Source organism: Canis aureus, chromosome 23, assembly GCF_053574225.1.
Source record: "Canis aureus isolate CA01 chromosome 23, VMU_Caureus_v.1.0, whole genome shotgun sequence".
NCBI lineage: Eukaryota > Metazoa > Chordata > Mammalia > Carnivora > Canidae > Canis > Canis aureus.
The window spans coordinates 28,485,180-28,508,274 of record NC_135633.1 but is presented as its reverse complement, the minus strand read 5'-3'; the positions used below and the strand labels follow the sequence as shown (position 1 = coordinate 28,508,274).

Below are 23,095 nucleotides of genomic sequence, written 5' to 3'. Positions count from 1 at the left end.
GTGGCCCAGCACCCCAGCAGAGTGTTCCAGTGAGCCCAGCAGAAGCTGCATCACCTTCAACGAGCTGGCCTTGGGAATCTCATGGTGTTACTTCAGCCATTAGTCCCAAGCCCCTCCCCCGAAATTCCAGTGGGGGTAGCATAGACCCTACCTCTCCCTGGGAACATTGTAGAAAGAGCATGTGGGATGAGAGATACTGCTGCCCTTGTCTTTGAAAATACAGTCTGCCACAGTTGTGAGAGTTAGGTGCGTCAAAACATGGAGCTGTCTAGAACATGGACTAGGCATTGTATATGATAGCTATACGTAGTCAAGGGTGATTTTGACTACATGCAACTTACTCACAATGTGCTGACTTTAAGGCCTGATTCCCAGTGCAGAAGCCAATTCACTGAATTGCAGCATTTCTCATTTGGGTATTGAGGGATCTGTAGGAGTTCATTGTGCAGAGGGAACTAGCTGTGCGAGGGTGTGGAGTGTGAAGTTCCTGGGGCAGGGACTTAGCTCCAGATTGGGGGGGGGTGGTGCTCCCCTGAGATGAGATGGTGGGAGGCTGGGAAGGTGAATGTAGGCCAGGTTGAGAAAAGCTCTGCATATGGGATTTCTCCCAAGGGGTTCTTGACTGTTTTTCAGGCAGAGATATGAAAGCCTGGAAAAGAGGCCCAGCTAATGAGGGAGCCACTTCTGAGGTGTGATCAGCAGGATTTGGGGAGGTACTGGCCTTAGCGGGTATGGAGAGAGGAGAAGAATGATGGGGTGCATGCCCAGGTGTTTGCCCTGGGCATTTGCATCAGTTTTGCAAGTGATATGCATAGTCCGCCTCACTTGCCTTTTCTCCCCTTCTAGTATATTGAATACTTTGCAATTTTTCTCTGCTGCAAGGGAAGATAGAAGGGCAGAGGGTCTCCTCCTCTGGCCTCAGCCCCATCTGTGCAGAGCGGCCCCCACACCTCTCATGGTCCTTTTCCAAAACCTCTTCCTGGGACACTTGGATGGCTCAGTGGTTGAGTGTCTGCCTTCAGCTCAGGGCGTGATCCGGGGTCTGGGGATTGAGTCCCACATCAGGCTCCCTTCGGAGAGCTTACTTCTCCCTCTGCCTCTGTCTCTGCCTCTGTCTCTCTCTCTGTCTCTCATGAATAAATAAATAAAATCTTAAAAAAAAAAAAAAAGATGGGATCCCTGGGTGGCGCAGCGGTTTGGCGCCTGCCTTTGGCCCAGGGCGTGATCCTGGAGACCGGGGATCGAATCCCACGTTGGGCTCCCGGCATGGAGCCTGCTTCTCCCTCTGCCTGTGTCTCTGCCTCTCTCTCTCTCTCTCTGTGACTATCATAAATAAATAAAAATTTATAAAAAAAAAAAAAAAAAAAAAAAAAAAAACCTTCCTCCTCTGCAGCTTTGCAGGGTCCAAATGGAACAGATACTGAGGGTTGTGGTGTCCACCTCCACTCACATCACAGATGGGGAAACTGAGGTCCAGTGACTTGCTCCAAATCCCACAGCAAGTTCGTAAAGGAGTCAGCCTCAGGCCCTCCACATGGCTGTAGTCAGGTGCAGTGGCACTCAGGGCCCTCTCCAATTGGGTTCGACAGGAATAGGTGCTCTTCAGGCATAGGCTTCTCCCAGCAAGGCCCTCCCGCCTTCATTCCTGCAGCCTCCTCCCGGCCGCTCTCCAAGGTTCGTACTCCCTCCTGAAGGGGCTGGTGGCTGGGAACATGGTTTCAGTGAAAGAGAAGGGTTTAGTAGCTGTGTGACCCTGGGAAAGTCACCTGTCTCTCACCTGGAAAGGAGCAAAGCACACCAACCCCATCAGGGCTGTCCTGAGGATCAGATGAACTTGCCAGGGCTGGGTTCTTACCTCTGAGGCTGGTGCTGCCTCTGGGAAAGGGAACCGCCAAGGATTACTCGGGCGGGGGGGACATTTGAGCCGCCACTATGGGGAGGCAAGTCAGGACCAGGGCTGGGAAAATGGGCTTAGTCTTGATCCTAAAAGCTCTGAGCTGTGATCCGGCCAGTCTAGTCCTTCCCTTCCCTGTGAGAAGGGGCACAAGGGAAAGATCAGGGTGGGATCTGGGCGGGATCCCCTCTGGGGGCCACTTCCCCACCTAGCACTGAGAGGAAGGACTTCCTAGAAGAAGAGGTTAGGGAAATGGATGGGGAAAGATGAGCTGAAGCTGCAGAGCTGCGTACTGTTGCTGCCTCCCTGTACCCCAGGCCCCTGCCCTGCATCTGTGAGAGCCAGCCCTGAGCCCCAGCCAAGCCAACCTTGACTCCTGGCACCCATGGTAACTACAAAGGAAGCAGAGAAGCTGTTTCCAGGATGCTGCATCTGTGGGCCTGTCTGTACGTCCATGGCCCTGTGTTTGTGCTGGTGCTTGCAAGTGTATAAGAGGGGCCCTCTTGCTTTCCTGCAGGTGCCGTGGGGTCTGTCCTCATACACGGCAGACAGGTTAGAATGTGCCTACTGGGGGCTAAGAGCTCATGTGTTTTAAGCTAAAGAGTGGCAGAGCAGAGACGACCCTTGCCCTGGGAGGTGTGTGGGCAAGAGGAGAGATCCAGAGCTCACCAGTGGGGCAAATTCAGCAGAAAGACAAGTCCCCCAGGGGCTCTTCTGTGCAGACCTTGGGCAGGGTGCTAGGCCCATCGTCAGAACGGGCTTGCCTCTACCCTTCCAGAGCCAGCCAGGGCATCGGTATGCAGCTGGACACTAGCATGACCACTGAACCGGGCTGTGCAGGCTCTCGAAAACAGGAAAAGGTGTCATGCCCAAGTCTACCAGGAGAGTCAAGGAAGGCTTCCTGCGGGAGGAATTTAAGCCAAGACCGGAGGAATTTTTGGTGGGAAGTAAGCACGGTCTCAGGGAGGCCTAGGGACTTGAGGAAGGTGGGTGGGATGGGAGATTCTCCTCTGCCAGGCCTGGAAGACTGGAGAATGGTGGTGCCTCGAGATAGAGATAGGGTGGAGCAGCTTTAGGAGGATGTGATGAGTTCCCATGGGACTACTGTGAGTGTGAGGCGTCCTGGCCAGGATGAGGATGACCAGGGGTCACTGGATACTCAGACTTTGGCCCAGGCAGAGATAGCAGTGCCGGCTGACTCTGCACGGGTGTGAAGGGCAAGGGCGGCCAAAGGGCATAGAAGAAAGTGCTGCCTGAGGCCTGGGCAAAGGGGGGGGGGACGGGCGAGACAAGGAGGGAAACCAGGGCAAGTGGTGTCCTGTACTCCAGGGATGGAGGATGTTTCCAGAAGGAGGGTGAAGCCTGCAGTGTCAGGGTGAGAGCTGCTGGGGCAGGGGGTGGCTCAGTCATGTGGAGGTCACGGTTGAACTTGGTGGGAACAGAAGGCTGTGGGTTTAGCAGCAGGTAGGAGAGAGGATATGGAGACGTGAATGTAGACAACTCTTTCAGGAGTTGGGGTGAGAGGGAAGGAAGGAAAGAGTGCAGGCTGGGAAGGGGAGGAGGGGAGCCAACTGAATGAGACTCGGGCCTGTTCCTTGGGGCCTGGAAGGAGCCAGCCCAGAAGAGGTGCGAGGGAGGAGCAGGTGAGATGGGCTGTGAACACCTGCTTTAGTTCTCTGCAGGTGCCAGGGGAGGGCCCGGAGGGGGCGGGTCTTCCTGGAGGGCTGGTTGCGCAGAGCAGGGAGGACGTGGCACAGGGGCACCTTCAGGCCTGCCCTGAGCTCTGCCGGGCTCCAGGGCCTCCGATCACCTTAGGGGTGGGAGGATTGGACCTTATCTGCAGAGACTTTTGACCTCCTAGGAGGCAGAAGCCCCACAAACTCAGAGCATCCTCATTAAAAGCAGGTTCCAAAGTCAGTGGTTGAAGCTCAGAGCCGGGCGGAGTTGGCCTCTGGTGTTTTTCTGTCCCCAGGGCTCTAGGGGTGGCTTCAGAGCTGCTTCAAACATGAAAAGCCTGGGAAGGTCAAGGCATGGATCCTCCTACTTCCAAGGAGGACACACCCAGCTCCCCAAGGGGCAGGGCCGCCTGTAGGGAAGTAGAACAGGTGTTCACTGCCTGAGTCACCATCCTCCTCCTCCTCCTCCTCCTCCATGGACACCTCCTCCACGCTGGCTCTTTCCAGGCGGCACTGGACAGGCCTGAGTCTCACCCAGTTGGCCTGTCCCACCCCTTTCCAGCTAGCACTCCTTTTCTTCCCAGTTACTGGGAAGTTCTTCCTCTGGGTCTAGCCGAAGTCTCTCCTGCTGTGCATTCCCTTCTGGTGAACTTGTTCAACCCTGCCCCGCGGAGCCAAGCTGATCAGCTGGCCGCTTTGAGTGGCCGCCAGTGTTTTTACAACTTGTTTTCATAAAGTTGGTTTGAAGTCTCCCTGCATTCCCAGAATGTCAGACCCGCCCTGATTCACAAGGATTGACCAAAACAGGATCTGAGCCAATGACAAGAATCTGAGGACTTAGTCATCCCCCTTGGATCATCTACAGATTCTCCTGTTTTCCTTCTAATAAAAAAACTGAGAGTTAGCCCAGATGGCCAGGAGGGGACAGCGTTGAAAGGCGTAAAGAGGCTTAGCTGATGCTGGTGGACAGAGGGGCGGGGGCTCAGGCTTTGCACTGGGGGCCCACCTCCCTTCAAGGCTATTCTGCTGCTTGCCACATGGGGGAGCTTTAACAGCTCTAGACCTCAGCCTCAGTTTCCTTGTCTCTGAAATGGGAAAGTTAATGGCGAGGACCTCATAGCTGTCTGAGGTTGGATGATCTAGAATACTGAGGCCAGGATTCGTGTGAGAGTGATTTATTAGGAAGTTTTCCAGAAAAGAAGATGCTAAGGGAATAGGGAAAGAAGAACCAGGAAGAGGAGGAGAAGCAAGGGTGGAAAGGCACTTGGCTCCGTCTGCAGAGGAGCTCTGAGGACATGGGCCCAGAGCTGACTGCCAGAGCAAGAATGCTAGAGAACTTAGACCTTCACCCAGGTGGTCATGACCGTAGGCAGAGGGATTCCAGCAGCCTCAGGGCAGCCCGCCCACACGCCTCCACAGATGTTGGCTGCTGGGAGGTACCACGCAACCCGTATGCCCCTGGTGGGTGAAGGGATCCTAGGGGATGTGGGTGGAGCACGATACCTGGGAATTAGTGTATGGATCACATGCCCATAAAGCATATGCGGTGTTGATTGTGTGGAGCCTGGCACAGAGGAAGTCCCAATAAGTGAAAGCTCTTCTCACCTTTTAGAAAGGGGAGGGGACAGAAGAGATGTGTCAGGACTGTGTGGTGTGGAAGAAGTGGGACCTTCTGTGAGCTTCCTTGTGCTCTCACTGTTCCCTCAGGCCCACGTGTCGGCTCACTCTCTCAGCTTCCAGAAGCAGAATCCCACAGAGCTCCCTAGCTGGGAGACCTGGCTGCAGCCCCCAAGGGTCCCCCTGACAACTTGGCTTCATGCAGCCCCTCCGACCTCTCCACGTTGCCGTGCTGTAGTCCATTCCTGAGAAGCCTACCTCTGCGTCCCCCCCACTCCCACCCCCACCCCCACCCCCAGCCCTGCCTGCACAGCCCAGCGGGGATCCAGGAAAAGCAGGACCCAGCAGAGGGCCCAGGAGCAGTGGTTTAGCTCAGGGCCCTGGAAGCACTGAGGACCATGGGGGAGACTGAGGCTCTCGGGGCCCAACCCCACGTGAACTGACTTTGCCTTTTCTTCTCAGCCCACCTCACCCCACCCCACTGTCTACTGGGCCTTTTTCCATAGAAGGTGTTCACGGATTGCTTATGGAACTCATGTTGGTCCCCGTGTCCCAGGAACCAACAAGCAGATGTTCTTCCAGGACCCTGACGATGATGACTTTCAGTGGTGACGTCAGCCTGGGTTGCCCCCCGAGAGAATCTGCCCCAATCCCTCTCCCACCCCTGGGGGATCACAAGGGATGTCACCCATAATCTGGCCTGTAGGAGACTAGCTCCAGAGAGCACGACAGGCCCTGGTCCTAGTTCAGACTCTGTCACCTGCTGTGTGACCTTGGCCAAATCAGTTCCCCTCTCTGAGCTTCAGTTCCCCATGTTTCTAACCAGAGTATTGTATCCACCCACCTCAAATCAGGTGATTTCAACATGGTGTTAATCCCTGTTTGACTGATACCCAGAGAGGCAAAGTGACTTGCCCAGATCACAGTGAGAGAGCCAGGACTTGCCCCCTGCCCCCTGGCTGGTTAGGTAAGCACTCAACCCTTTATCAGCTCTGCTGTGGCCCCAGCCCTGTCTAATTTGGAACCTGAACTAAGTTCTCAGTGATCAGGATGGACTGAGCTAGGTGGTTAGTCATGGTGCTGTTTATCACTAGATCGTCTGACACAATTTTGGAGCATGTACTGCGGAAAGGGTTCACTCTGTGCTCAGATGGACAGGGTCCTGCTTTCACCAGGCTGAATGACTAGTTCACTGCAAGACCTGTCCTGAGGCCCGGGCTGCTCCCTGCCTGCTCCTTGGCTGGTTGAGGTGGGGGATGCAGAGGAGACGAGTTTGCTCACTCCTGGGTATTCATTGCTGCATCCAGCAGGTCAGGTGCTGGGCTAGGCTGGGGTGAAGCCGGGAGATGGCTCTGATCCCTCAACAAGGCCCTCCTGCACCCCTCCCTCAGCTCATGCCTCCTTTGTTCAGGGGGTACTCAATGCCCTTCTCCACACCATTAGATGGTGGGTTCCTCCCCTGGAAACCCCTTCTGTCCACAAGAGCCTTGGAGCTTCTCCTGGCCCATACAAGAGCTCAGGAAATGTGTGCTGGTGACTGGATTTATCGTTGTCTAGACTGGCTTGGGAGTCAGAATATGTATCCTGGCCCTGCCATTCACTTAGCTGTGTGTGCCCTTGACACGCTGCCCCCACTCCAGAACCTGGCCCCTAGAGTCTGGAAGCTTTTTGTGAAAGATGCTACGAGGGGTGGTGGGCAGGGAACATAGAGGTTTCTCAGAAGTGTGCATTCTGGTGGCTTTCATCCAAGGGGATCAGTGTGACCAGTAGGCTCAGAGTAAGGGGGCCAAAGGGTGGTATGGGTAGAGGGGGACTGAGTAGAGGTGCAGAGCAGGAGAGAAAACCAGTTGTGGTGGCCACAGGTCATTGGGTCCGTTTACTCAGCCTGATGGCTACGAGGCTACCAGACACTTCTAGGCACCCTGGGCCAGGTCCCTTTACAGATGGTGTTGGAATGTACGGGACTTTAAGGAACACCAGGTCTGTGGGAGATGCTAGTCAAGTCATGGCCACTATCCTTGAACAAATTCTAGTCGGCTCTGGAAATAAGGCCCACATCTAAGCATGGGGACCTTTATGTGTAGAACACTTTCTAAAAGGCAGACTCTGGGGAAGACACAGCTGGCTGGCAGCTCAGCTGATGCTCAGGTGAAGTGACAAGTGCAGGTGGCCTGGGCTCCAAAGAAGTGAGAGCTGGTGGACAGGCAGGCCCAGTGCAAAGTGCACAGAGCCTAGAGCAGGAATACAAATAGAGGCCCACGTAGCTCTGTCAGATATTTGAAGGTTATAAAACAAACCCAGAAACTGTTAGATAAAATAATTTGATTGTCTCACCTTGACAATTACATCTTCATAATATAAATTGAAATATACATGTAAAGTTACGGTTTTATACAACTGGGAGAGACAAAATAGCAAAGAAGACTGAATGTAATTATGAGTACACATCTGGGTGTTTTGGTGGTGACGTTCTGATGAGTGATAAGATAATTCATACGGTACTTCATATTCACTTCATAAAATATATTGTCTTCATTTTAGTGAGATCACTATAGTTATACTGCTATAATCAAGATTGGCACAGCACTTGAAAATTGGGTATCAATGGTGATAATATGAAGGATCAAAAATAAAATGCGATTATATTTGAAGTGCACAGAATTTGAGTATATTTCCATCAAAAATGTAAATTAAAGTAGATGCAGAAAAAGGAAAACTTATATGTTCAAAGATTGTTTTTGCTCCTTGAGATTATCTATGGAAATCAAAATTGTACACATAATCAATGAGTATCGATTTTAAAATAAAATTATTTGAAGAAAGATGAAATATTCAAATTTTTGAACATTTATACAATTGAAACTATTCAGTCCCAGCCATTCCTGTCCACTGAGTGGCCAGTGTAAAGAATTAGTGTCACATTTCATATTACATTAATTTGAGTAATATGAATCCTTAGATACTGTGAGATGTTCTTCAGCCGCTTTGTGCATTTATTATGGATACCACACTAATTCATCAGTACTTTTATAACCACAAATTGGAACAGGGAGAAAAGCCAAAAAAAAAAAAAAATTGTTGCTCAGCATTCCTGGGAAACAGATACTTTGTTATGCAAGAAGCTATCACTCTTTGCTCTCTGCTAGAAAGGATTTGACAAGTTGAATTTGCCCTTATGTCAGGCTCCTGCATGGAGCCTGCTTCTCCCTCCTCCTGTGTCTCTGCCTCTCTCTCTCTCTATGTCTATCATAAATAAATAAATAAATAAATAAATAAATAAATAAATAAATAAATAAATCTTTTAAAAAAATGAATTTGCCCTTAAACATTCCTGCCACTAAGTCCCCTCCCCACCTCCACCACCACCACCCAGTGTCCCTTTCCCTCATCAGCAACAAAGCAACCCACAGTTTTTGATCTGGACAGAATCACCTTTTGTTCATCATGCCCAAGGAATGGAGAAGGGTTTTAGCGGGGCCTGAGTGGCATTAGGGGAAGAGATTGTGCTGGTAGGTCCCATGCATGTCCTGTGGCAGAGACTCCCATATGTTCTCTACTATGTTCATCTGTGAGCATGTGTCTGTGATGTGTGGGTTCAGGGCACTGGCCCTTCTTCCTTGCGCCTAAGGGTGATTCAGGGGGTGGGAGGAGATCTCATCAGTGAGATCTCTATCGTACAGCTAACAACAGATAAATGATGGAGCTTGTCTGATGGCTGGGGTTTAAATCTGTGTCTGTATTCACTCATGCATTTCATGCATACATGCATTTGCTCATTTATTGAAAACCCGTATTCACTTCCTCCAACCCTTCATTTCATTTAGGAATGCCAGGCCATAGGTGATCTTGTAATGCAGCCCAAATCCTTCATATAAGGGAATAAAGGCTCAGGGCAGGACACTCATGTACCTAAGGTCACACAGCAGCAAAGCACCTGGACAGATTTCAGGGTACAGAGGATGGGTGCTGAGTTTGGGTTTCAGGTAAAATCCGAATAGGTGTTAGTATATCCCAGTGAGCTCCATCAGGCTCTGCTACCCCAGCCACCTGCCGCAGGGCCCTGGAGATCCTGGAGGGGTTTTCAGCTTGAAAAGCCACTTCCTGTTTGGGGCCAAGCACTTCCTTCAAGTGACTCACAGGGCTCCCACTGGCCCTGTGGTGGGAAACCAGGGTGGGGGTAGGGCTGGGCCCAGGCCATGTCACCTTCTGCCTGCCATCCCAGCTGGGTGACCTGAGACCAAGCAGTGCGACAGACTGGAGGTAGGAGATGGATGCTGCCCATAGAGGGACTGACAAGCAGAGGCTGGGACCCCTCCAGGAGAATTGGAGACACTTTCTCATCTGTGCAGAAGGATAGTTAGGTTGGAAAGAATACAAGGCTAGGAGTCATGAGCTTGAATTTCTGACACCAACTTTCTCATGAACTTGCCAGCTCTCCACCCTTCTCTGGGCCTCCATCTCCATGTGTCGGGGAGGGTTTGCTAGGTAACATTTCGTGGTGGCTTGTAAACCAAGAGATTTGGGGTTGAATTCTGGCTCTGCCACTTTGCTGGCTCTGTCTGTCCCTCAGAGTCTCCATTTTTAAATTTGAAATAATAATCACTTTAAGCCTTTTACATAATTTAATCCTCACATCAACCCTATGAGTCAGGTTTGATACTGTTGTCATCATTGTTACTATTTTATAAGGAGGTGTTTGGAGGCCCAGAGAGGTTAGGTAACTTGCCCAAGGTTACAGAGTAAGAGTTAAGATTCTGACTTGGACGATTTAACCCCCCACCCATGCTGTTAACAATGATATTCTTGCTACTCAAATTGTGGCCCCGGACCTGCAGCACCACCATCCTCTGGGGACTGGCCAGAAATGAAGACCTTCGCGTCCCTGTCTAGACCTACTAGAAAACACTGTGTCAGACTGTGTATTAACAAGGTCTCCAGGTGATTTGTTTGCACATTGAAGTTTGAGAAGCCCTGCTCTATTTATATTCCATATGTCACTTAGGGTCATAATGAGAGAAGAAGGAAATAAGTATGCTTTGTAGAATGGAAAGTGCAGTGCTTCCAGAGCGCTGGGAGAAAGCCGGGACTGCAGGTAGAGGGAGGCAAGGGTAGGGTGCCCCGGTGGGGGGTGAGGGGGTGGGTTGGTCTCTCTCTCTCTCTCTCAGTAGCTGGAGGTCACTTCTAAGTTGTCTCTGAGTCCAGCTCGGTTCCCCTCCAGTCTGAGGCTGAATCTTGGCCGTGCGTTTCTTGCTGGTGTGTGGCTCCAGGGCCTGATGGGGTTGGAGGGTTCTCATGTGGGCGTGGGCATGGGCTTGGGTAGTGGGCCTGAGCCATCCCCGTCATGAGTCTGCAGGGCACCAGGAGGCCTGGGTCCCAGCCCTGGCTCTGCCTCTCTTGGAGGCCTAGGTGGGCTCCTGGCAGCCTCAGTGCACCCTAGTGGGCAATGTGACACATCCCCACAAGGCTGCAATGCTGCCCCAGAGCTGCCTCCCCTCTCGTTTTCTCCCCGAGGCCTGTGGGTACCATCTTCCTCCCAGTTCCTGGGCAAGACGGCTGCTCTGCCGGCTGTAGGAGCCGGCGATGGGGCAGGCAGCACATGAGTCAGAAGTTAGCTGCACAATTGCAGAGGCCAGATCCCGCCCCCAGCCCACTGGCCCTCGCTCAGTGGCTGCCTCAGAAGAGTGCTGCTTTGGCAGCTCCCTCCAGAGAAGCAAGTCTCTGGGCAGCAGGAAAGGGCCTCAGCACCCCAGAAGCCACCTGTAGCCCCAGTGTCTCCCCAAGGTAGCTGGGGCTTGGATTGCATTTCTGTGGGTTCTGGAGGGGGCAGGAGTTATTCAGGGTACTGGCTGTCCGGTACCCTGGACAGGTTGGGGCTGGTTTGTAGGCAGCATGTGTGGAGGTAGGATTGCTTGTGAGGGGTCTGGTGGCCCACAACTGGACCACCCGCCAGCTTGGCAGCTTCCCTGGACAGGGACCAGATGTGGCCCATCCCTGAGCCCCGCACCCAACACAGGATGGGCAAGGCCACGGGGACTCACAGAGAATCAGGTGGGAGAGGAGAAGGCAGGGCGCACTGCTGAGTGGTCTGACTGGTTTTGTCCCCTTGTTCCTTCAGCGGTCCCAGTGAAGTGACATCACCACCTCCGTGGACAGGACATCCTCAGGAGCCCCGCCTACAGCCACTGATACCTTCTTCCAGGTAAAGAAAAGAGAAAGGAAGGGTGGGGGGGAGAGAGGAGTTAGAGAAGCTAGAGAGGGCAGCACGCTGGCTGCCAGCAGTGCCTGCCTCTCCCAGGGGTACAGTGCCTTACAGTTTACCAAAAAATAATAATAATAATCAAGAGGAACAGGGATCATTGTCCACCTGATGGGTGAGAAAAAGAACTGCAGCCCTCAGCAGGGTTGTCTGGTAGACCACTTATTCCCACATACCCAGTACTTACTCAAGCCCCTGACATGTGTTAGCTCCTCCAATCCTCACGTCAGCCCAGGCGGTGGGTGCTATTATTATCCTCCTTTATAGATAAGGAGACTGAGGCCTAGTGGTATTATACCAATTAGTAGGTGGTAGAACTGGGTCTCATCTCAAACCCAGGCAGACTGGCTCTTATTGCACATTCTAAATCCCTGTGATTAACTGCCTCTAGAGCCATGTATTCACCTAAGCTTCCTTGACCTCCAGTCGGGGGGTTTAAAGGGCTCCCATTGCCAGGGGAGATCTGTATTTTACAAGATAATCCTAGAAAAAGTGACGCTTCAGCCAAAGGAATGAATGGCAAATGGTGGAATTGGAGGTCTTGACGCACGCAATTGGCACGCACCTTGAAGTTGTCCTGAGCCGGCATATTCCTGCGACTTCCTTTCTCAGCATTCTAGTAAGCCCAGGTTCCTTTGGTCATGCAAGGGAAGCTGAGAAATTTGAAAGGAGGGAAGAAAAGGCCCCAGGTTCTCGAACATGCCTGGGAATAGAGGGGCCTACCCCGTTCTTCAGGGGACACCTGGTGAAGAGAGACAAGTGACAGGAAGTCAGTATTCTGTGCTAATGCTGAGGTCATCTGATACTAGACCCAGAACAGATGTGTGCAAACAGATATCAGGGGGTTAAGCATAAATGGTGGGAGAAAATACTTAATTGAGACTTTTTTTAGTAACTTTTTTTTTCCTGTAAATTGGGAGAGGCTAATTATCATTCAGGAGCAGAATTGGAAGCAGGCTCAGAAGTGGCTCTGCAGTCGCGCAGCACAGGAGGCTCCGATCTCCTTTCCTTCCGCCGCACGTTTCACCAGCTTTTCTGGCTGACAGATAAACCAGAGCCTCCTTGGTGCTGGACCTGGTGCAGGGACATAGTGACTCCTCTAGCAGGGCCGGGGGGCGGGGGGGGGGGTCTCTTGTGTCCCCGTGGCCCGGTGCGGGGCCGCAGGCACTGAGGCTCTTCAGAAAAGCTTGGCCAAATGGTTCCGAAATCTCTGCCTGGGGAGGCTCTCAGCTACGGAAGCAGATAATTACCGGGCACAGAGGCCTGCGATCACGTCTCCAGTTTTGCCAGATGACATGACAGGAACACAAAGACGGGGGGCGGGGGGCCTCTGGGGGAGTGGGGGGATCAGACCAAGCTTTGCATAGGGTCCGTTTGTTAAGATGGAGAGGATTTGAATTGGGGTGGCGCGGAGGGCTTTCCTGGCAGAGAGCCCAGCATGAGCAAAGGCGTGGAGGTGAGGAGGCTGGATGGTGTGGAGTGCCTGGAGCAGAGGGGTGTGAGGAGGGGCAGGGGGAGGTGCGGCTACACAGGTGGCAGAAGGGGAAAGGAGCAAGAGAAAGATTCCCCAAATGGTAGGCCTTGCTTCTCTTCCCATCCCCAAGGGCCTGCTTGGGAAGCCGGTTTGTATGATAACTCTGCTGTTTTACATAAATAAATAAAATAAATCATTGCTCTCTATTCCCTCTGGGGGTAAAAACTGGGCAGGGACAAGTTTGCTCAGTGCAAGTCTCTGCCAGACTGCGCTTTCTCCTTTCCCTCCCATTTGGGCACCCAATTGCCCCGCTTCACAGGGACCTCAGAGGGAAAGGCCCCGGAAAAAGTCAGCCTGGTCCCTGTGACTGAATCATCCAGCTCCTGGGAGGTGATTCAACAGAGATGTCAACAAGGTGAGAGGTTGATGCAAGCCTTTCCCTCTCCAGGACCCCAGGCTGACCCTTGAGGCCCCACCAGAAGCCCTGAGAATGTTTGCTCACTCTGCCTTCTCCAGGGAGAGCCTGCCACTGCTAGTTGGGGGGGGGGGGGGGGGGTGAAGGATGGGGGTCCTGGTGGCTTCAAGGGGGAAGCACTCAGTCGTTCAGGAAGGGAGGGGCCTGTCACAGGGAGTATGCAAGCCTATGCAGGCCACTCTGCTGGGGAACCACCCCTAGGAGCTAGATGGGGCATATCTGCCGGGGAAGGGAGGCTGGATGGAATGGTTCCAGATCTTTCTTGGTGCTGACATTCAATGAGTTTAATAGTCTGAAATCCAAGGATAGTTCTTAGATCCTAGGATTCTGTGATTGTATGAGTCTCGAGTGAGGTGATTCTAAGACCCTGGATGTGGAGAGTTTGTAGCTAGAGATTTTCAGTTCTGAGATGCTAATAAGCTCTGCATTCTGGGCAAGGCCAGGTCACTCCTGGCGGCTATTCAGCCCATGCTCATAGTCCTGACTTGGGAAAGAGTGGTCCTTCCTAGGCCAAGAGAAGTCGGGTCCCCTGGACAGGGGTATTCCTGGCTCCTGTCCAGCGCGGAGCCCCAAACACATGGGTCTGTCTCCCTAGGGCCTTGACTGAAGCTCAGCAGTCCTATCCTGACCTCCACCAGCCTCTCCGCCTCGTCTGTATAATGGGCACCTGGTACTTACCTGAGGAGCTGGCCAGATGCTTCAGTGAGCGGGTGTGTGGAGGCTCCCGTGCGCTGGAAAGCACTGGGCATGTGGCTATAGTTGCAGCTGCTGTTGTGCAGTGAGCTTGTCTCCTGGAAAGGAAGGTTCGTGTCTGATTCCCCATGAATCATTGTTGGCCCCCAGCAGTGCCTGCTACAGAGCAGAGGCTTCTTAAACATTTACCGAGGGAGCTCAAGAGCCTTGAGGTAGAGGGTAAATCGTTCCAGAGGCCACAGTTCCAAGGAAGCCGTCCCTTCCTGAGGGAGAGGCGAGGAGCACTTTCTGCAGGAGGACGGCCAAGAGAGGCAGAAGAACTGGGGAGGCCACTGCCAGGGCCTGCTTGGAAGATTGGTCTAGTTTGGCCTGCTCAGAGGGGAAGGGAAATAAGAGGTCTCCTGGCACGGAAGTGTTGGATAAACAGGCAGCCCTGGCACCACTGTGGAAGGAGATTAATAATGACCCTAATTATGGCCTGATTGATTCTTTGAGGCCTCCTGCAGAGCCCAAGCCTTGGCCACTGAGCAGCTTTTCCCCAAAGAATGAGCCGGAGTGACAGGGGCCTAGGGCTGCTGACCCTGTCTGCCCCTGCCCCCTGCCGGCCCCAGCCTGGAGCCAAGGATTTGTCTCCTGGGCTTGGGTTTAGTTGCTTGATGAGCTGCCTGGAGGTTCCATGCTGCCCCTGGGCTCCCAGAGGGCGAGGAGTCTCCTGTTGGCAACAGGCCCCCCCATCACCTCCAGATGGAACCCACATGGGGCTTAACTTGCTGGCTGGAGCCTGGGGATGCCCTCAGCTATGCAGGAGGCCCCATTCATGCCTCCCTGCCACCGGGCTCTCCTTGTGCTGTCCCCCTACCTAGAGCCCCCGTGTCCTCCTACTTTGCCACAAGTCCTTCCTTACTTCTGAGTTCTGCTTAGATCTGCCCTCTCCAAGAAGCCAGCCTGCAATGATCGGTGCTGGGGCCAAGGAGGCAAAGGAGTTATGAGACCCAGAAGAGACCTCGCCCCGGGGCAGGGAGGATTTCCTGGAGGAGGGGCTGCTGAACTGAGCCCAGTAGGAGTTTCTAGGCCTTGAAGATGGGCAGAGGGGCCCAGAGCTAAGGCCATTTCACAGGCACACCCACACTGGGAGCGGGAGAGGGGCAGGGCAGTGAGGAAGAGCCACAGGGCAGCCCTGGTCTACCTCCGAGGCCATGTCCCCTGAGCACTAAGGAGGCATCCTCATAGCCCTGTGCCTTTCATGTCTTGGGTTTTACTCTAAGGGAATGTTGGGGTCATCACTGTGACTTATCCAGCCTGCAATTACCTATACCTGGGTCCACAGTCAAAGCCAGTGGAGGCACCAAGGCAGGGGCAGAGCCCTGGTGGCCTGGGGCTCAGGATAACTAGGCCTCTAGCCATGTTGCAGGCCTTCCTGCAGCTTTCATCCTCATTTGGACTCTTCTGGTCAGTGGCAGGCTCAGGGTTTCCAGCATTAGTCCTGGGAAGGGGAGGGCTATTCCCCCCAGACCAGGCAAGAACTGTGGGGTTTGTCCTTCCTTTCCTGCGCTGCCCCATCTCTGCTTTTCTCCTGAGGATGAAGACAGAGCAGGGGTTAGAAGGTTAGGGTGCATGCCAGAAAGGCTCTGGTTGGTCATCTGGTGGCATGTATCCCATGACACAACAGGAAAGCCGAGGCCAGAGGCTTGTGGGGTCACCCGGCTTGCTGGTCTCCCGAGGCTGGGCTGGGGTTGAGGCCAGTGAGGACAGGGGTTTCCCTTTTCTTCCCCTGGGTACTTGGCCGCATTCCCCTCTTTGCTCCCCTGGTACCAACCAAAATATTGGGCTTGGCTCTTTGATGTGCAGTTTGTAGTAATATGGGCGTTGTGGTTGACACAGACATGGAAGGCAGCAGGAATGTGGGCACACTGGGGCTAGTGCCATGGAAAGTCCTGGGTTCAAGTCTTCCCTTCTCCCCACTTAGCCATTTGGCCTTGGGTGAATCACTTAATCTCTCCTGCCTGCCTATCTAGCTATTGATCAATTGATTGATATAGGTATCTAAATTGAATACATATATATTTAATTAATAGCCCTCTTTTTAAAAAATATTTTTGTTTATTTATTCATGAGAGACACAGAGAGAGGCAGAGATATAGGCAGAGGGAGAGGCAGGCTCCCTGTAGGGATCCCGATGTGGGACTCGATCCTAGGACCCCAGGATCACGCCCTGAGCCAAAGACAGACCCTCAACCGCTGAGGCACCCAGGTGTCCCAATAGCCCTTTTTTGAACATTTTTAGGTCTAGAGAAGAATCAATCAGGAAGGGCAGAGAGCTGCTACATACTCTCCCTCCCCACCTCACAGTTGCCCTCGTTATTAACATCCTCTATTAGGGTGGTATGTTTGTTACAGCTGATGAGACCATGTTGACACAGTATCATTAGCCAAAGTCATAGTTTCCACTAGGGTTCACTCTTGGTGTGGTATATTCTGTGGGGTTTGACAAATGTGCTCATTATTATAGCATCATATAAAATAATTCCATTGCCCTAAAAATCTTCCATGCTTCTCCCACTCCCAGCCCCTGGCAACCACTGATCTCTTTATTGCTTCCACTGTTTTGACTTATCCATGATGTCATGTAGCTGGAATCATACAGTATGGAGCCTTTCAGACTGGCTTCCGTCACATAAAAATATGCTTTGAGGTCTCTTCATGTGTTTATGTGGCTTAATCATACACTTCTCTTTAGCACTGACCACTTTTCCTTTTTTCTAAGATTTATTTGAGAAAGAGAGCATGAGTTGTGGGGGGCACAGAGAGAGGGAGAAGCAGACTTCCCCACCGAGCAGGGAGCCCAATACAGGGCTTGATCCCAGGACCCTGAGATAACAACCTGAGCCAAAAGAAGCTGCCCAACCAACTGAGCCACCCAGGTGCCTTCACTGAAAACTATTCCGTTGTCTGGGTGGACTAGTTTGTTCATCCATTCACCTTGAGCCTATATTTCCAAACTGTAAAAGAAGTCTGTGGAGCTCTACTTTGAAAGATTGTCATCAGGAGATGACACAGGTATAACCCATGTCACTTTCTGTAGCTGCTTTCACTCTGCACCATGTTTTTAAGATTTATTCATGTTGTAGCATATATTCATGTTTTATTTCTTCTTATTGCAACCTTGGGTCCTTTTTTTTTTAATTACAAAACATTTCTTAAAAGACTTTATTTAGGGAGAGAGAGTGAGAGAGCGAGCAGGGGGAGGGGCAGAGGGAGACAGAATCTCAAGCAGACTCTACATCAAGCGTGGAGCTCAGTGCAGGACTCGATCTTATGACCCTGAGATCATGACCTGAGCCAAAATCAAGAGTCAGATGCTTAACTGCCTAAGCCACCCAGGCGCCCTTGCTTGGGTCCTTTTTTGTGTCACTCCATCTGGTCCACATTTCTCAGGTGAGTAGAGGCTCAGAGAGAGCTAGTGACGTCTGAGGTTACACAGCAAGTCAGCTGAAGATCAGGCTGGAACCCGGGCTCTGACACCTTGGCCTGAAATTCTTTCCGCTCTCAGGGAAGTGAAGAGGCTTGGGGGCCGCAGCCAGCACGGTCCGTGGCAGTGAGGGTGGTCATGCAAGGAAGGAGAAGGTCCGTACCCAGGGTGTCAGGATGGGAGAGGACCCAGGAGGGCCAGCATCCTGCTCCTGCTCCATGGCAGGTGTTCACTCCATCCCAGGCCCGACTCCTTGGAGGCTCTCTCATCTACAAAACAGGAGTCTGTGAAAGCCTAGGGCTAGGGCCAGGAATTCCGACAGAAAATGGAACTCTGGACTGAGGGGCGCCCTTGAACATCAGGCTCAGAGGGGAGGGCTTTCTCTTACCCTCCCCAGCCCATCGGGCTGGTCCTGGAGGTGGCTTGGAGAAATCCATCAGTCCTGCGTAATGTCATTAGCCCTGGCAGGAAGAGGAGGTGTCGGGTGAGGCCGGGGAGAGTCTGGTCTCTGGGAGCTTGTCCGACTGCTCAGCGTCTGAACGGCACATCTCTGACAGCAGGACTTCCGGGCCTCCTCAGAAATATAGTCCCGTGAGTCCCCAGTGCCCCCTCCTCTTGCGGCTGGCCACCGAGGGCACGGGAATAACCGAGGCCACTCCATGGGGGAGGCAGGCCCGTCCGCCGCGCTCACACGGGGTGCCTGGGGTGGACTGCGGGATGCTCAGGGCCAGGGGAAGCTGGGAAACCCTGGAAGCAAACCTGGAGCTCAGGGGAGGCTCCTGGAGGAGGTAACATCTGAGCTGAGACTTGAAGCATGGAGAGGTGTTAATCAACAGAAGGGACAGCAGGTTCTGGAGGGTGAGGCTAGAAGTGTCAGAGGCCACATCCTGGCCATTTGCCTGTTGAAGAGCTCACGAGGGCCACAGGTGAGGTGGGGTGGGGCCCCCGGAGGGAGGCCAGAGGATTGCCTATCTAAGGGAGAGATGAGACCCAGGCCAGGCCAACAGCCAGGGGGCTGGTGAGAAGAGGCTGTGAGGGGTGTTAGAAGCGGGCTGCGGGGTAAGGAGGTCGATGTGGTCTGTACTGGGTCTGTAGAGTCTGGATGACACTCAGGAGCCGCTGGCTGCCTCTGTCGGGAGGCAGATATTGAGTGGGCTTGGCCACACCTGATAGCTGAAGCCCTGGGAGTGGAAGAAAAAGCCCCAGAACATGCAGGGGAGGGAGAAGAGGTCTGCCTCCCCAAGACTTCCCTGAGGTTCTGAAGAGTGTGAAAATTCACTGGGCAGGGTGGGGGTGGAGAGGGGAGGCGACTCCTAGAGCCGAGATCAGCTGAGCCCAGGGCTGCGGCCTAGTGCAGGCAGTTCTGCTTCCCCGATCTGAGATGGAATTTCCATTCTTGGTGCCTTGTAATGCTCAATTTGTGGGGGTGGGGCAGCGGAGGGCAGAGGACATATGGGAATCAGTCCCAGGCTCGGCAGGTTCTGGGAAAGGCTCGTGAGAACGGGGAAACTTGGTGTGGGGCTCCTGTTCACAGAATGCCCGCCTGCTGTACCTCAGTCACTGCAGGGATGTGCCCTCCAGGCAACCCCTCCCCTCCAATAATCTGGTCTCCTATAGGAGTCAAGGCAGAGGCTGTTACCTATTTTACAGATTGAGAAACCAAGGATCAGGGAAGAACCCTACAGGCCCCAACCACAGAGCAAAGGTGGGGTAAGATTTGGTTCCCTGGCTGTGTGGGATCTGGCCTTCTACCCCGTCTGGAAGGCTGTGAATGTGGGAGTACATTTGTGAGCACACACTCCTTCTGGAGTGCAATAGAGGAAAGCAGAGAGCCCCCCCAAAACTGCCCCTCCTTCTCCCCTTTCCCCAACCCCATGGGACCTAAGCCACCAGACTGCAACAGCACACCATCCCATGCTGCCCCTAAGCCTGGGGCTCAGCTTGGCTCCGAGAGCCCCCAGCAGCTGCACCGTAGTCCACAGGCCTCCCCAGGGAGCCACGGGCACAGAGGCTACACCAGACAATTCCCAGCAATTAGGAGGCTCCAAGTCAGTCGATATTCCCAGCAAGGCCCTAATGCGTCTCCTCCCCTCCTACTGTCCAGAGGCTGTAATCTCTGTGCTGAGGTTAACCTTTGGTGGAGGATGGGGTGGGGATGGGGGTAGGTAGAGGCCCTGAGTGAGGCCAAGGCGGAAGTAGTGGGTGGACCTGGAGCCCAGCCTGACTCCTGGAGGAGCCCCTGGGGCACTTGGAGACAGCCCTCAACTCCCTGCTGTCTCCTGGAAGCATGTCCTGACCCAACATGCACAATGCTAAGTGCCCACAGCCTGCCTTTACCTCTTCAAGATACCAGCTCATGAGCCATTATGGCCAGCTCGCTAGTGCAGGGGTCAGTACGCTGCCCCCGCCAAGGGCTGGGCAGGGAGTTCTAGGCTTTGTGGGCCATTTAGTCTCTGTTATAACCAGTCCCCCCCACTATAGTTTCTGTTACAGCAGCCATAGACGTACATAGACAAATGATCGTGGCTGCATCCAATAAAACTTTATTTATGGACACTGAAATTTGACTCTCATATAATTTTCATGTGTCACGAAATATTCTTATTTTGATTTTTTTATCCCAAACTGTAAAAATACAGAAAAACCATTCTTAGCTTGTGGGCTACACAAAAATAGGTGGCCGGCCGGATTTGGTGCATGAATTATAATTTGCCAACCCTGGGTTTAGAGCACAGCCCTGGAGCTGGACTGACAGGCTCTGCTGTGTGACCTTTGGCAATGGCTAAACCTTTCTGTGCTTCAGATTTCCCATCTGGAAAGTGAGGGTGATAAAGATTTTACACGGGGAATGTAAAATGGTGCAGCTGCTTTGCTGTTTTGGCAAAACGGTCCTTGGCCATTCTTCAGAAGGTTAAACATGGAGTCGCCACATGACCCAGTACTTCCATTCCAAAGAATGTACCCAAGAATGAAATGAAAATATGTTCGTGTGAAAACCTGTGCATTAGCAGTGTTAGTCCTAACAACTAAAAAAGTGGTAACAACCTAAATGTCCCTCAACTGATGAATGGATAAAATGGTCTCTTCATGCAATTGTAACTCAGCCCTGAAAAGGAATGCAGGACTGACTCTTGCTACAATAGAGTGAGCCTTGAATACTATTAAATGAATGAAACCAGACACAAAAGGTCACATATTGTATGATTGCAGTGATACAAGATGTCCAGAAACAGGAAAATCCATAGATTCAGAAAGTATATTAGGAGGGGGCATGGCCGGGGTGCGGGGTATGGTGACTGGGGACGGGTAGTGCTAATGGGTCTGGGTCTGGGTGTTTTGCTGGGATGATGAAGACACTTTGGAATCAGACAGTGGTGACAGTTGTACAACTTCATGACCACACTAAAACCTGAATATGCTAAATACTGAATTGTACCCCTTAAAAGGGTGAATTTCTTGGCTGGTGAGTGTGATCTCAGTAAAAATATAATACTTCATAGGGTCACTATAAGAGTTGGTGCACAGTAAGTGACTGGCTTTGTCCCTCACTGGTCCTGTGGGGCCCCGAGGACATCAGTGAGCCTGTCCCATTCACACTGTCTCCAACACCTAGGACGGGACCCAATACATAACATGTGGCTTCGAGTTTCTGGAGTCCCATAGACCTGGACTTGAGTCCTGACTCCTTGGGCAAATCATTTGACTGCTCCGAACCCCAGGGTCCTCGTCCTGTAAGATAGGATGATAAGAACAGTGGCAACAAGGGTCAGATGATGCTTGACATCAGGGTGTGTGAGATGCCTTAGCCGGCGGTCAGGTGGCCACACTGACCGATGCTAGCCCCAAGTGGCTGAGTCCCCAACAGGCATCTCCAGGGTGCCAAACAGGGCCAAGGCCATTGTTCCTGGTGGCAGCGACTCAGCCCACAAGATACCTCTCATTGTTCTAGCAACCACAGCAGAACTCGCTAAGCCCAAAGCAATGAGCACTCGGGACACCAGAGCAGGTCCTCAGATTGGCCACAGCCAGGTCTTTGACTCCATGCCAGGCACAGTCCCTTTCTCCCCGAGCCTCAGTGTATTCAGTTGTCAAACGGCTTTGGGACGTGTACCTGCCCCCGAGGTATACAGTGCTCAGACAGTGCCTGGTATATTTTAAATAAAGTGCATCAGAGGACACGATTGAGAAAATAAAGCTGAGAATGGCTGAGGAAGTATGGGAAGGAGTTGGCAGTTTTATAGAAGGTGGCCTGGGAAAGTCTGGTTGAGAAAAGAACATTTGAGCAAAGACCTGAGAAGGCGAAGGAAAGAGCCATGTGGAGCTTGAAGGGGAAAGCATTCCAGGCAGAGGAAGCAGCAGCAGGTACAGAGCAAGTGTGGCTGGGGGGTGACTTCCCTGTTAGGGCAGGGACCGTCCTGGGGGACCTGCAAGTGGCCGGCCTCTGTGTAGGCCTCGCGGCAGGGCCCTGTGGGGGGCCTGGCACCTAACTGGGCGACAATGACTTTTGCTGTGTCTGGGGCCGAGTCCCTGCCCCTCCGCTGCCTCACGGCCCTGTGCTTCCTCCTGCAGGACCAGCCGGGGCGTCCATGGGCGCCTGAGGAACGGGCGCCAGGGCGGCAGGCAAGAGCATGGTGAGACACCAGCCCCTGCAGTACTATGAGCCACAGCTGTGCCTCTCCTGCCTCACCGGCATCTACGGCTGTCGCTGGAAGCGCTACCAGCGGTCCCACGATGACACCACGCCGGTAAGCTGTGCTGGGATGGGGCCAGAGGACCTAGGGAGCCCTGGGGCCTGGGGGGAAGGGTCTCAGCTCTGTCATCTGTGTGTGGCTCTGGACGGGTCACTGCCCCTCTGGGGTTCCATTTCCCCTTCTGTAAAATGGGCCCATGATCATTCCAGCGGAATGCAGGACGGAGGAGGTGAACTCTCCTCTGACACATGGGTCCTGGGCTACTCCTGAGGTCTGAGCAGAAAGGGGCGCTCCAGGAGGGACACCCCAAGAGGAAGGGCTCACCCCCAAGGAGCAAAAGTTTTCAGCTTCCTGGCAGCTAGGCAGGCAGGTGGCCAGGCGGCTGGAGGGGAGGGTGAGGAACTGGGCCAGGCCATCCCGGAGCCTGGGAGCTGGCAGGGCCACGGCCTGGCACCAGGGCTCCGCCACCTGAGCCACAGGCCTGTCCGAGCTGGCAGCAGGTGCTCAGCCGGATAAAGAAAGCCTCCTTCAATGTCTGACACCCCAGGCCAGCCCCTGAGCTGAGCCCGTGCTTCCGTCCCTGGGATACTGTTAGCCGCTGGATCTAGTTTCTTCTCTGAAGGAACCCAACTCCTTGAGGAGGGAAGGGAGGGAGATAAATAGTGTTTATCTAAAAGCTTTGCTGCCTGGAAAACAGCTTTCCTCCTCTCTCCTGCTTGTCTAAACAAAGAAGCCAGACTCCACCTTGAGCCAGCCTTGAAACAGGATGGAGCGGCCAAGGGTGTGGGTGGCAGCTGAGGTCAGAAGCCAAGTATCACCAGGCTCTCTGGATGGGAGGATTGGGAAGCTC

The 23,095-nt window shown here is 53.1% G+C and overlaps 1 protein-coding gene across 3 annotated transcripts in view; it reads left to right on the top strand.

Annotated features, from left to right (window-relative positions):
• The window catches only part of GDPD5 (glycerophosphodiester phosphodiesterase domain containing 5), an 86,471-nt gene that overhangs the window by 21,264 nt on the left and 42,112 nt on the right, over positions 1–23,095 (top strand). For all 3 annotated transcript variants that reach the window (XM_077867071.1, XM_077867072.1, XM_077867070.1), the window contains exons 2-3: positions 11,303–11,386; positions 22,124–22,299. In XM_077867071.1, the coding sequence (XP_077723197.1) occupies positions 22,183–22,299 (117 nt within the window). In that variant the 5' untranslated portion in view covers positions 11,303–11,386; positions 22,124–22,182. The remainder of the gene's footprint in view (positions 1–11,302; positions 11,387–22,123; positions 22,300–23,095) is intronic.